Here is a 14,837-nt window from a genome sequence, read left to right as displayed (position 1 = left end):
TTTTACAGTTTTCAACTACTGATAATTTGGTTCTGCTAAGTTTCTTTTTTGTTTTTATTTGTTTGTTTATATATCTTTCGTTTTGGCCCCTAGGATAACGTGTAACGTGTAATACAAATGGCTTAGACACAGAATTTTTACATTACTTCTTTACTTTTTGCTTTACTTTGCTTGATCTGAGAGAAATGTTTGACATTCAACTAAGAGTTTTAGGCGAAGGAAGTAAACTAGACTAGCAACTCCTCATCGGTATGCGGCTCGGCATAGAGACAACATTCATCATTGGCCGCTTGATCCTCGTCAACTGCTTCTTGCTCCTCACAGTCCAGGCTGAGATCGTGCGTCTGCTGTGACTGCGTCTGCGGTGACTGCAACTGCTGATGATGCTGTTGGTGCACATGCTGTGGCTGACGCAGCCAGTCGAGCATCTTCTCGATCGCACGCAGACGCTTCCTCAGTGAAGTGGTGGCCAGAATGTCAACCTGGAAGAGGAATAAATGCAGTTAGTAATGATGCAAACAAGTAAGAAAGTAAGAATGTGAGATACCCGCTACTCATATTTAATGAAATATACCAAATTTATATACCGAAAAAATACTGAGATATACCGAAGGCATATATTTTGGCATATATTTTTATATAAGAGCAAAACACTGCAGTATTTTTCTTGAAATATACCAATCTAATAATTTGCGGTACAAATATACTAAAATATACGAAAGACATATTTTGAATAAACTCAAAACAGTGCGGTGTTATTCTTTAACTATACCGAATTAATTATACGTCAGACATACTAAATCATACCCAAGGCATATTTTGAATTAGAGGCATGTTTTCAATATACCAAATTAATAAACTGCAGATATACTAAAATACACCGACGGCATATTTGAAGTAAGTGAAAAACAGTAATGTATCGCAAAAATACTGAAATATACCGAAAGCATATTTTGATTAAATGCAAAACAGTGCGGTATTATTCTTAAAATATACCAATCTAGTATACCACAAATATACTAAAGACATATATTCTTAAAATATACCGAATTAATATACCTCAAAAATACTAAAATATACCAAGAACATAGTTTCAATAGGACGCAAATTTTCAATATACCAAATTAATATACTACAAAAATACTAAATATACTCCGAAGATATATATTTTAAATATACCAAATTAATACTAAACCATATTTTGAATAAGAGCAAAACAGTGTGGCATTATTCTTATAACAACTAAATTAGCACAAAAATACTCAAATATACCGAAGGTGCATTTCGAATAAGAGCAAAAGTATTTTAAGTATTATACTGCACTAATACTTAAAATATACCAAATTTATATACCGCAACATTACTAAATAACCAGCTAACTTCTAAAATTGTTATCGGATCGCAACAAAATTTTCAAGAAACATAAAGTCTTTAGTTATGATTAAGCAACGCTTTCTATTCGATTTTCAGGGCCGGAAGTGGGCATGGCAAAAGTTAAACTTTATATGCGTGTAAATATAAGAAGTGCTGTCAAACAACATTACATCTCTATCTCTTATAGTCTCTGAGATCTAAGTGTTCATATGGATGGACGGACAGACAGACAGATGTTGGTTATTGAGATAACTTTGAGTGATGATCTACTACTGACCACTGCTGATACTGATAGCTTAAAGCCTATTGGCTTGTGAATTTGAACAGATACCGAAAGGGTCTATCGACTAGCTTCCACCTCTGGGGTCGAAGATGACTCATTCATCCTATTACACACATTTCCTGCCATTACAAATTTATAATTCCCTATGGGTAGCGGGTATAATACAGTACTTAAACTTCCACTCACCTTCAGCTGCTGTGAGAGCGGCAGCAAAGCGATGATCCACCAGGCCCAAGCCGGTCCATCTGTGGTCAACTCCCAGCTGTGCTCGAGCGGCGGCATCTTGCCATAGCTCTGGAGTATCTCGTGCTTCTGAGCCGAGCTGAGACTGTCGAACCAACCCGTTGCTTTGGCTAAGACCAGAGCTTGCATTGTGGCCAGCGACTTGACTTGATCGTGCTCGATGGGCTCATCGCAGATGTACTCCACTTTGGCAGTCTCATATCCATCCTTTTCACCGCGTGCCAAGATCTTAAAGCGCTTGCAACCAATTGTGCTGAGGATGGAGCAACCATCGCCAAGTAGAACACAATCCCTGATGTCCAGAATTGTGCCGATGTCGTAGTAACGCGATTTGCCGCCATTCGGCTGAACGATGCCGAAGGTTTTGTCGCCCGATTCGAGGGCACGACGGACCATCAAGCGATAGCGAGGATCACAGACGATGAGGGGACAGGGCACCGAGGGGAAGGCGGCGGTGCAAATGAACACGGGCACCGATGGCTCCAGATCGATCTCCTGACGGAAGCGCGCCTCGTAGTGGTCTGGAATGAATCGTTTCATTGCGGCTTCTATGAATTTCGTGATCGTCACTGGCCGCTTGGCCAGCGCAAAGGATACTGGCGAGGATGCTGATGATGAGCCCTGATACAGATTGCTATTGCTATGCGTGTTCTGGTTGTTGTTGTTCTGGTTGTTGTTGCTCATGTTGTTGTTGTTGTTGATGGTATTCGTGTTGCTGTTGTTGTTCTGGTTGGTGTTGACATTGAGTTCCACAAGTGGCGACATGCACAATGGACACGAGGAGTTGTAATCCATGCAACGATCCAAGCATACCAGACAGTAGGTGTGTCCACAGGGCGTCACCACCGGCTTCCACAGCGTCCTGCAGCACAGCACGCAGTCAAAGTCGCTGGCATCGATCAGTTGACCCGACACAGCTGTCACCTGATGCTGACCCGATTCATCGAGTTCTGCAAAAGAGGAGGGAATTATTTAGTATTTATTGTAAAAGAGTTGTACAGAATAAAAATCAGTTGAATAAGGGAAAGGATGCACTTCATCTCTAGCATCTTCTGCTATTTTAAACAAAGATTTCGGGTGGAGCAGTACAAAATTAGGATTGAATCCTACACTATCTTATTCTAAAATTCAGGAGCTCTAGTACTTGAAATTCTTTTTGAAATAGAATACTTCTCACTGTTTAAATAAAGTGGATTCTCTAATAAAATAAATATATTGTTATATTCCTTATATAATTGAACACTTGAATAACAGCATTGTTTCTCTTGAGTTTTAAAACAATTCAGCAATGTCTTTTTAACACAGATTTTTCAATATCAAAAGTCAATAATTGACAACGACAAATATAACGTCTAACTCGGAATCTAAAATCTTAAAGCAATCTTGAAATACATATTTTATAGAATATTCAATACATTTTAAATCTTGTTTCATAATTTTAAAACAAACACGTTCGTTTGAACTCTAAGAAACTTCTGCATTTCATTTTAATAAAACGCATTCGATTTTAGCCATCAACAATAATTATTTAAATTGTCTACAATTTGAATCTCTTCTAAATATTCTCATACTATAACACTAGAAATGTATATCAAAGAAAATTTCCTATAATGGGCTTTTCAGTATATTCTAACTACTTTAATATCTTCTAGAAATAGCAATTGTCTTTGTTTCAAAGGAAGATAATTCCTATTTCTTAACGAATTATATTTAAAGACAATTCGTATTTTAAAGCATATTTTTGATTTTGAATTTAGTAAAATAAATTTAATATTGAATTTTCAACAATTTTGAGAAATTTCAAAGACTGCTTTCAAAAATGTCCTATTCTCAATATTCATGCTTTAAATGAGTTCTAAAACTTGAAGTTTTTCTTCAACTAGTTTTGATCTCTTTAAGTACATTTGCCATATTGAATTAGGGAAAATTATTATGATGTTATACTTTTACATGATTTGTAAATTTTAAAATACTTCTTTCAATAATCTACTGTTCTCAATATCTAAATTCAGCTTAACTGATTTCTACAATTTGAATATGTTCTTAAAAAAAAAAAGAAATCGAAATTTTCTAAAAGTACATTTTCAGAAAGACAAATTATTTGAATTACTAATCTTACATGAATTCTTGAATTTTGAATGCTTATTGAAATATAAATTTGTATTCTCCAAATACATTTTAAATATTGAATTCAACAAATTAGCATTATAATCTTTAATGTTTTCAAGAATTAGAAATTAGAATTTGCATCTTTTGGATACATTTTGAGTTAATGCAATCTTGTATTAAAGAAAACTGAATATAAACTTTTATTCTGAATATAATTTTAAAGAGATGTTCTTCAAACAACATTTCATTGCTATAAGCGATCTGATCGCTTTGTTTAAGATGTTTTTATTGGCTGTTGAAACTTTGTCTTCCTAATCAAAAATATATTCTTGCTTTAGCGTTTGTTGCCCAATATGAAATCTACGTTTAAAATTGTTTTTCCCTCTGTGAACTCACTTCTCAGGCGCTGCAGCTCGTGCTGTGTGCGTTCCAGAACACCGCTGAGCAGGCGACTGCAACGGCGACTCTCGAAGGCGGCGGAATCGAGGCTCGACTGCGATGCCTGCAACGTGGGCCATTTTCTGCGGCAAGGTTTGCGGTTGGTGTGGCGCCTCGCCTGCAACTCGAATTGTTTGGCGCTGTGCAGCTGCTCGTAGACATTGTGCTGATCGATGTAGTCGAGAGCACTGGGAAAGAGGAAATCCCCATCCATATCGAGATGAGAGGAGTCCTCATCCACCTCCTCGTCGTCCTCCTCATCAGCCATGATGTAGTTGTCATAGTGCTGATCACAGCCCAAACCGAACTCATCCTCCACATCATCGAAATGCATATGATGATGACGATGATGATGATGGAGACTGCGATGCAGATGATGATGCGGTTGTTTCCTACGACGACGCGTCTGTTCCCAGAGCAGCACGTAAGGCGCCTTGGCAGCTGCATAGCTGCGATGCTGCTGGCCCATAGATGGCGCCAGCGATTCGATCGCCCCACGACTTTTGGGCGTTTGTGCCAAAAGACGTTGCAGAATCTGCAAAAAGTTACACGAAATTATAATTTATTCATAGATTAAAAAGTAAAGTGTTTCCACCTTGGCGAGATCATGTTGAAATATTTCCGAGTTGCTGAGATTTGTGTTCTTGTCCAGGCAAATGGCGAGGAAGCCATTGAACAACGCCTCCTCCAATCTCCCTAGACCGCTGAGCGCCAAAGCTTTCAGATAGTGTGCCTGCAAAAGAGTGTACACTTTAGTGAGTATTCACTGTGGATTTCAGCATATATGTATTTCTAACTCACCTTGGGCGATGTGCAGCGCGTCTTCAGCGCATTCTCAATGTCCGCCAGCGAGCTTTGGAAATGACTGAGTTTGAGCAGAACTTCGGCGCGTAGACAGAGACTCTTGAAGTTGCTCGGCACTGCAAAGAGATCAAAGCGAAAGCAAACATTAAATTGGTTGTTAAAGTCGTTTTAATTTACATACGTCAAAAGTATAGGCGGAAATTGCTAGAATCTGAGAATAAGATTATACAAAATAAAATAATAACTAAAAGATGGAAGTGCTGACTACTAAGGCCATCGACTCCTAACAACAATAATGATTGACTCTGAGATACCCGCTAAGCATAAAAATATTAATAATAATAAACCTACTAGTGTTCATCTGGGAACACTTTCATTAAGTATTGATAGATTAATACACTCCTTTGGTCTTAGAATTTATTAAGTTCTACACAACACAATATGCAAATGAACTGCACCAAACTTTATAAACTTTGTTTATTCAGAGTTTTATCGTTGTAAAGACTCTGAATAAACCAAATCACATCAAATAACAACTGCATCACTTGGAAACATTCTTCACATCGTTAGCTGTGATAATCTCTGAGATTGAGCTATTTATATTCAAAAAGACAGACAGGTGTCTCGAATAATCATTTCTAGTTGAAGCAGATACTATATTTATTTTTGTTTATTATCTATATTTCGTCAGTTGTCACTACCTGGGATCGCAATCATTATAAATAGATTTGGATATGTTCGATATTATCATTATATACATATATTATTATATGTTGTACTATATTTACATTCTCAATATAAATACATATTATTATGTATGATATAGTATATATTATTACTATTATTATTATTATTATTCTATATTATTATATTACTAACATGTATTATGCATTCATATACATACATTCGTATAGATGCATTTTAAAGATACGTAGGTTTTTTTCATTGAAACATGAGTAAAAAAAAATATTTTGAAACATTGCTCACAAAGGCATCATTCAAATCCACCTCTATACAAAATTTGTTATCAACTCACAAACCCAAATATTAAAATAAGCAATTTCAAACTAAGTTAAAGTTAAAAATTCATGATATTCAAGAATTTAACTTTTTTAATATTTTTCTATTACAATAACAACTAACTTGGATTATAATTTTTATTAAACAAAAAAAATAAGTTTGCAGTAATTTTGTACTGAAATTTTAATTTTTTATAGAAACAAATAATGATTATTTTAAAGTTATATTCTTTACTCAGTAAATTTTATACTGTAATTTGAATTTTTGAAATTTTTATTTTTTGCTCATTATAATACATATAATAAAATAAATAAATATGTAGAACTATTAAAATTTTTAAGTAATGCTCATTTTAATATATTAAATATAACAATACTATAACGAATTTTTAAAATTTGTGTGAAATAATATATTGGAAATCATTTAATAAATTATTGAAAACTTCATTTTTGCTCATGGATGATTTTTATCATCTAGACAGAAATAAATAAAAATGTATTACTGTCAATTTATAATTTTGCCCCATAATTAAGAATTATCTATAAAAAAAAAATTGTCAAGTACAAAATAAGTATTATTTATGAGTTTTGTCTTTTCGCTTTAAAAAATATAAAACATTAATTTATAGCACTCATTAATTTAATCTGTTTAAGGCAAAATTGTTATCTTCCTTTTTTTTAAGCACATTCACTTCTAAACTTCTTTATGCAATTTTTAAATACAGTAATTAAATGTAGAAAGTCAAATTCATATCTAATTTTGTAGTATGCAATTTAGATTAAAAATTCATAATTTTGTATGATACAATTTAATTTTTTGTATTTTTGATTTCCCAATTATTATCGTTATACCCTTCACCATTCTGTATGTCGGGTATCAACAAACTGTGTAAATTGTGTGTCGCTCATGAAAGTCACACTTAATGTCATCTGCTGTAAATGAAAATGTCAAAAATTGCATCAACTAAACGTCGCCATCATCGTCGCCATCGCTCGTCATTATCTTTTGGAGGTGATCGGCTGCCAAAGCAATCGCTTGCCAATTATATACGTTTACCTCATCAGCAACAGCAGCAGCAGCAGCCAAAGCACCTGCCACCCACCACCCACCACCCACAAAATGGTAGAGAGAGACGCAGACGTTTAACACGCGCGCAAATTCGACAATTAGTTTTTGCTGTCGACGCTTGACGTTTAACTATTTAACATAACATTAACAGCGGCTGTTAAGAGTGCGGCACGCGTCGCAAATTAGCATTTGCCACAAACACAATTGGCAAGTGGAAACTTCCATTCGAAAACAAATTATCAGCATTTCATTAACATTTCTGTTGCCAGCAACAACAACCGAAATGTTGCCAAGCAACAACAACAGAAATGTTGCTAGCAAATGAGCTTAGCAACATGTGCTGTTAAGTAACAGCACGTGGGCGACAACTTAACAGCGCTGACCAAAGGTGCACTGCTCCCCCATCGATTAACAGCAATGTTAACATATGAAGAGACTGTTAATAAAAGAGAGAGCAAGCACATTCGCTCTTGCGCTGTTAACTGTTAAGAGCGTCGCTTAGTGGAGGCAGCTGCTGACGCGTCTGTTAAAAATCGCGATTATGTAGCCTAACATTACGCAACATAAAACAACAACAACTTTGCCGCGTCGATATCAATAAATGCGAGCATACGCAGCGTTTACTGTTGTTGTTGTTGCTGTTGTTGTGGCAATAGTTATACAAAAATTGTTGATTACATATCAGCCGAAAAAAGAGGCAGCAAAGTAATTTGCATTTGCCGCTTAAATTATGATGATGTGTGAACATAATGTTTACTCGCATTTGCTTGTTATGTAAAATGTTTGTCAATAACTGTCAAGTGAAGAAAGAGACACACACAGAGAGAGAGGGAAAGACTTTGCTTTATATTTAGCATAAATGAATTAGTTAGTTAATAAGTTTATTGCTCTTGTCCAGCGCGATAGTTTCGTTATCTCTGGGTCGACTTTATTTCGGTTTCCATTTTCATTTGATTCCCCTGCAGCGACGACTGCTGATAGTAAGCGACCCACATGCCAAAAATGTTAGATAGGGTATCTTCAAGTCTGCTTATTTTTAGACGAGTTTTATTACTATCACAATTATTATTGATAATTGTGGCCAGTCGACAGAAACGTGCTCAGCCTCAGCTGTGAGATACACATATAAGACTATAAAAGTTGTATTTTAAGCTTATTACAAACAGCCGACACGTTCTGAACACGACTTCCCGTTCGATAAAAAATAAGTCGAGTCAAGTGTGTTTGACTGTGAGATACCTGATGCACATATTCTAAAATATACTAAAAATATACTGGAAAAATACTATATTTGGTATATAATAGAGTATAAAATACTGATATGTCAGCCAAAGCTACTCTAGAGTCTGATTGGATGTGATATATATGAGTATACTAAAAATATACCGCAACAAATACTAGAATATACCGAAGGCTATATTTGGTATATCGATATTATACTACAAAGTACACAATATACCAAATTGTCAGACAAAGCTACTATCGAGTGTGGTTGACAGTGAGATATCATATCCATATTCTTAAATATACTAAAAATATACCACAAAAATACTCAAAGTATACTGAAGGTTAATTTTGGTATAGCGAAAGTGTACTATGTATAAAATATACTTGAATAGCCAAAACTATTGTCGAGTGTGCTTGACTGTGAGATAACCACCACCCAAAAATACTAAAATATACCAAATGTTATATTTGGTATATCGACATTTCACTAAAAATGCACCATAGATTACAAATTATACCAAATTGTCAGCAAAGCGATGAAATATCAGCTATCCATATTATAAAATATACTGACAATATACTGTACTACAAAATGTATCATAGAGTATAAAAATATACCAAATAAAACCCAATTGCAGTAGACGTCTCGCTGATCAAGAATATATATATACTTTATAGGGGTTGAGAGGACATCTTATAATACCCTTCTACCTTTAAGATAGTGGGTATAATTACGTATACGCCACCGTGTCGCAAGTCGAAACAGAATTCAATTAGAATTGCCGCCGTTGATCCGCTCGTTGATTGTTGTCAATTTGCACATATTGCAAAATGAAAATATAAAACGAAAATTAAAATGAAATGCAAAGCACGCACATTCGTTGCATCCTTTTGGCTTTTGGCTGCGACATTTTCCGTGAGGCTGCAGACAATTTAAGCCCAACTGTTGATAAATTGCATTTGGCCACAGCTAATCGCTATATAAGCTATATATATGAGATATCATATATATATGTATGTATAAACAGAATTTCGAATGCAGCTGTGGCCTCTTCTGGCTGTGTTGCATTGAGAACTGAAATCCGATTTCGTCACGTACATTAAAAATGATTTTCGCAATTCGCAATTTGTTGACAAGTGGCCGCCACTTGCTTCTTGCTTCTTGCTTCTTTCTGCTTGCCTCTTGCTTCTTGCATAATCAGGTAATAAACAATCAAAAAAGAAAATGCGAATCTGATTCAATTTCAGTTCATGATTCATTCTAATATTACGAAATTAGCAAAAAAAGAATTCGGTGGGAAATTCGCCGCATTTTGATCATTAAAATAATGATCATCATGATCACGATCGCGTGTGTAAATGTGTAAAATCAGCTCATATTCCATTGAGAACTTAACGGGGCAACTCACACACAGAACGCAAAAGTCGTTAAACAATTTGCTAAAAATAAACGTTGCGTATACGTCGTGTGGGACTGTGGGCTGGACTGGGCAATAGCTTTGATTATGCTCAGTGCGAAATTGTGTTTAGCACAGTGCAAACACACATAAAAATGCGAATGAACGAACAGTTTATGTAAAGCCACATAAAGGAGAAGACGACTGAGAGAGTGAGAGATGAAGAGACGAAGAGTGGAGAGCAGAAAGCACATGCAAAATGCTGGAACGAAATGCCGCAAAGCGACGCAAAACTGACCCAAATACCCAAATGAATGCCCAGCAACTGAGGCGGAGTGTGTGAAGGGGGAGGCAATTGGAGGAGGAGGCGTTGCTAAGGGCAAAGACTGAGTCGGAGTCTCGAGTCTGAGGCGGAGGCAACTTGTTAGTTGAGGCTGCACACACAGAGAGAAAAACATCGATGCGAATTGATTGATGAAAGAACTAAATGTATTAAGTAATATAACATTACTTGACTAATTAAAAAGTCATTAAACAATTCAATTTTATAAAATAGATTCACTTTAACTTAATAGTCACATTTAAATAAACTAATCATTAGGAACAAATATCTTTAAGAAATAAATATGAATATTATATTTAACAATATTTTGTGAATTTGTGAATTTTGAAAGCTCACTTATAAAGAAATATCTTAAAGCAAGAATTCATTAGATTTATGCAGGTATATATTACTCAAATTCCACATAACTACGTAGCTAAGTTTTTTTATATAGATTCATTTCCGCTTGATGACGACAACAAAATAACAAAATAGTTATAACAACTGACAATAAAATGTGTTTATTTATATTTGATTTGATATCTTTGACTTGGGTATCTACAAAAGTCAAAAATATCAAATCAAATAAAAATAAACAGGCAACAAAATTTATTGTTGTCAGTTACATAAATGCAAAATTATTATAGAATCCAATTGGTTATTATTTTTTATTATCCTGTACTTAATAGATTCAATTATCGATTACTATTCTGCTATAATATAAATCGCTACTCTAATTGGTTATTATTTTTTATTATCCTGTATTTAATAGATTCAATTATCGATTACTATAATAAATATTGCTTTAATATAAATCGCTAGTCTAATTACAATGATGTAACTTTATACAATCATACGAAATCTTTAAAAAACCAATAAAGTCTAAATTTTATCGTTATATTTACACAATTGCTTTAATTATCGTGTGATGTCATCATTTTATAATGATAGTATTTTGTTCTTATCCTAAATGCAATACAAATGAAATCGGAGAATCAATTATAAATCGATTAAGTCCGCGTGTTCCTCTCTATAATATTTGCATATATATTACTATAATTATCAAACTGAAATTCATCAATTCTTTTTAAATAGATTATTATTTCTATAAATGAATTAGATAATCAGTTAAGTATAGATTAAAACGCAGTAACTATATTTTAAATCTTGCATTTCTATTCATTTAATTATGCTAATTATCAAATGCAAACATAATTTCTTAATAATTCTTCATCACCAAATACAAAAGCTGAAACTTTGAGCAAAACAAAATGTTACTTCACTTGTAATCTTAATTTCTATTTATAATTTAACATTGGCATTTATTTATTTCTGTCTTTGCTTTTATATAATTGTTGTAATTTTGTAGAGATTTAAACTGAATTAAACTGAAATAAATAAAAATTTATGCTTAATTACAATAATTATAAATATCTCTTGCTAGATACAACTTTACATCTTTTGAGCAACTGTTAGCAATTTGGATATAATTAAGCATAGTTTTAAGCAGTATCTATAAAAAATAAATATAATCATCCATATTTATATAATCATTTATATTTAATCTGTTATATTTAGTTTAAAGAATTAACGAGTTAAATCATTATTTCATACTAAATACAACATTTTCTTTTACTTCTTACAATGAAACTTCTATTTTATTATATAATTAAATATAAATTTATCATCTCAACTCATTGCAATAAGGAATTGTATTCGATGTTTAAATAAAATATCAATAATGAATTTCAACAGCATCATCATCATTTCATCTTTTATAGCCACACATGAATATTATTAATATATCCATTTAATTGTAATAATCAAACAGATTATTGTTTCAATGTTTCCAATGTTTAAAATTTTGAGTCTAATTCTCAAATTGAAACATTGAATGAAGTATAGAAAACGGAAAAGCAACTTTTGGTACTCCATAGTATATCAATATACCAAATATAGTCTATGGTATATTTCCAATTTAGTACTATATTAATATATCACAACATTTCTCTCAGTGCGAAAACCGAAAAGCAACTTGTTAGTTTGGGGGGTGAAAAGCAGGCAAAAGTTTTGGGTGTGGACAAAAGGGCAAAGCTGGATTTGATGCCTTTTAGTTTTCGATGTTTTTTGATTTTTGTCCTTGTTCAGAGCTTCAACTTGTTTCCCCCTCTTTCATGTTGTGGTTGCCACTCTGTGGTTGACTTGGATGGAGTCTGTGTGGCAGCTGAAGTTAATTGAGCCAGTTTGAATGGCAAACACGTTGAACATATGCATATATAAAATATATGAACATTTATTTGCTTTAGATGATTATGAAATCAAGTCATGAGGCAGAAGGCAGAAGGCAACATCTGTCTGTGTCTCGATTTGATTGCTATTTAAAATGTTGATTATTTGCAGATGAGTTGAGTTTATATGCAAATTCACAAATTGTGAATTGCAAATTGTAAATTGTAAATTGGCATTGTTGAGCAGGAAGTGCGACGCTTTGTTTGCGTTTCTTGCTTGCTATTAAACGTTTAATTTGCAACAGAATTTCACAAAAAGTCCATTAATTATGCTCGCCTCGACTCGACACTCGACGAAAAATTGCGAAATGTGCAAGTGGAAAACGAGGGAAATGCGAATGAATGACAGACATTTAATGTTGTTGTAGTTGCAGTTGAAATTACATTTTAGCACAGCGTTTTAGCAGGCGACGCACGTGGCGTATACGCAACGTCATTTTTGCATTGCTTGTTGAATTGCATTGATTATTATTATTATTGCTAAGGAATTTAGAGCATTTAGTGTCTCAACTCTTGATTGCCATTTAATATGCTACAAATATGAAACTCTACATTGCCAAAAACAAAAAAATGTTGCGTCATGTTTGCTGAGTGTTTTTTTTCTTTCGGATTTTGCGTGGCGCCGCCCACGAGATGTTGAATGTCAACGCAAGGCGAACAACAACAACAACAGCAACAACAAAGCAAAAACAATAAATGGCCATGTTGTAATATTCGCTTTGCTCTTTTTTCGGCTGTCTATTTGCTTGCAAATACTCTACTTGAGAAGTATTTGCACTATTTGTTCATTTGCACTACATTAATTTAGAATTTTATTATTGTAGCAATATACCAAGTATATTCTTTGGTATTTTTTAATACTCTTTGGCATGTTTTGATCGTGGTACTATATTAATATACCATAACCATTGGTGTATTTTGGTACTTTTTAGTATATTTTGAATGTAATACTATAACAATATACCAAATATAGCGTTCGGTATATTTCACTGGTCTATGGTATATTTTGAATGCAGTTCCATATGAATACTCCTTCGGTATATTTTAGTACTTTATAATATATTTTAAATGTACTACTATATCAATATACCTAATATATCCTTCGGTATATTCCAGTACTCCGTGGTATATTTTAAATGTTATACTATATCAATATACCAAATACAGTCCTAGTATATTTAAGTAGTCTATGACATATTTTGAATGTATACCAAATATAGCCTTTGGTATATTTTAGTACTCCAAGATATATTTTCAATGTAGTACTATATCAACATACCAAAACAAACCTTAGTATATTTTGGTACTCTACGGTGTATGTTATATTAATATACCAAATATAGCCCACGGTATATTTAAATACTCATTGGTATACTTTATATCTAGTACTATATCAAATACTCATTGGTATACTTTATATCAGTACTATGTATATCAAACTCAGCCTTCGGTATATTTTAGTACTCTATGGTATATTTTGAACTTACAACAATATGAATATACCAAATGTAGCCTTAGTATATTAAAGTAATCTGTGGTACATTTTGAATGGAGCACCTTCGGCATATTTAAGAATTTTTGTGGTATATATTATATTTAGTATATTTGTATATGGTTATATTGAAAATGAGTAGCAGATATTTATTTGATTTCCTTTTCTTTTACAACTATTTGCATTTCGAATGTGTTTATTCATTATTACAATTATTTTTTAGCTTTATATTCACATCAATATAATTTACTATTAAATAATGGTAAATACTTTTATTAAGTTGATATTTAAACTGAATAAAGTACTCTCTGAAGCGTATTTATTTGTCGGCATTTCCATCCTCGATTCTTTGTCATTGTTTGCACTCGCATTCAGTGAAGTGTAAAGATTGTCGCTGCTGGCAAACAACACGAAGGCGAAGCTAAAATGGCCAAATGTCAACTCATCGCCGCTGGGTTCAGCGCCAAGGTCAACAGGAAGCTGTGGCCAGAAGAGAGAGACGAGAAGAGAAGAGAGAGAGAGAGAGGGAAACAGAAATTGGGAATGGGTTAAATGCGTTACACACACAAAGCTGTCAATTGCGTGAGATGCTCTGGGGAGCGAATGAAACTTGGCTAAAAACATCATTAAAGCTGTTCCGCTGGGACTTCAATGTTTGCTCTTCTCGACTAATGGCATCTTGCTCTATCTTTCTCTATCTCCCTCTCTCTCTCTCTCTCTCTGTGTAGGTGATTGACCCACACTCTACTGACTGACAATTGGCAACTGCGAA

The 14,837-nt window shown here is 33.7% G+C and overlaps 1 protein-coding gene across 1 annotated transcript in view; it reads right to left on the bottom strand.

Annotated features, from left to right (window-relative positions):
- Positions 1–14,837, bottom strand: part of LOC133841433 (uncharacterized) — a 42,354-nt gene continuing 27,517 nt past the window's right edge. Inside the window, exons 3-7 of the mRNA XM_062273892.1 lie at positions 5,249–5,367; positions 5,043–5,180; positions 4,406–4,982; positions 1,844–2,850; positions 1–482 (exon numbers count right to left, since the gene is read on the bottom strand). Coding sequence (XP_062129876.1) covers positions 228–482; positions 1,844–2,850; positions 4,406–4,982; positions 5,043–5,180; positions 5,249–5,367 — 2,096 coding nt within the window. The 3' untranslated portion in view covers positions 1–227. The remainder of the gene's footprint in view (positions 483–1,843; positions 2,851–4,405; positions 4,983–5,042; positions 5,181–5,248; positions 5,368–14,837) is intronic.

This window comes from Drosophila sulfurigaster, chromosome 3, assembly GCF_023558435.1.
Source record: "Drosophila sulfurigaster albostrigata strain 15112-1811.04 chromosome 3, ASM2355843v2, whole genome shotgun sequence".
In the NCBI taxonomy this organism is placed as follows: Eukaryota; Metazoa; Arthropoda; class Insecta; order Diptera; family Drosophilidae; genus Drosophila; species Drosophila sulfurigaster.
Note: the sequence above shows the minus strand (reverse complement) of the source record. Positions and strands in the feature narration are given on the sequence as shown.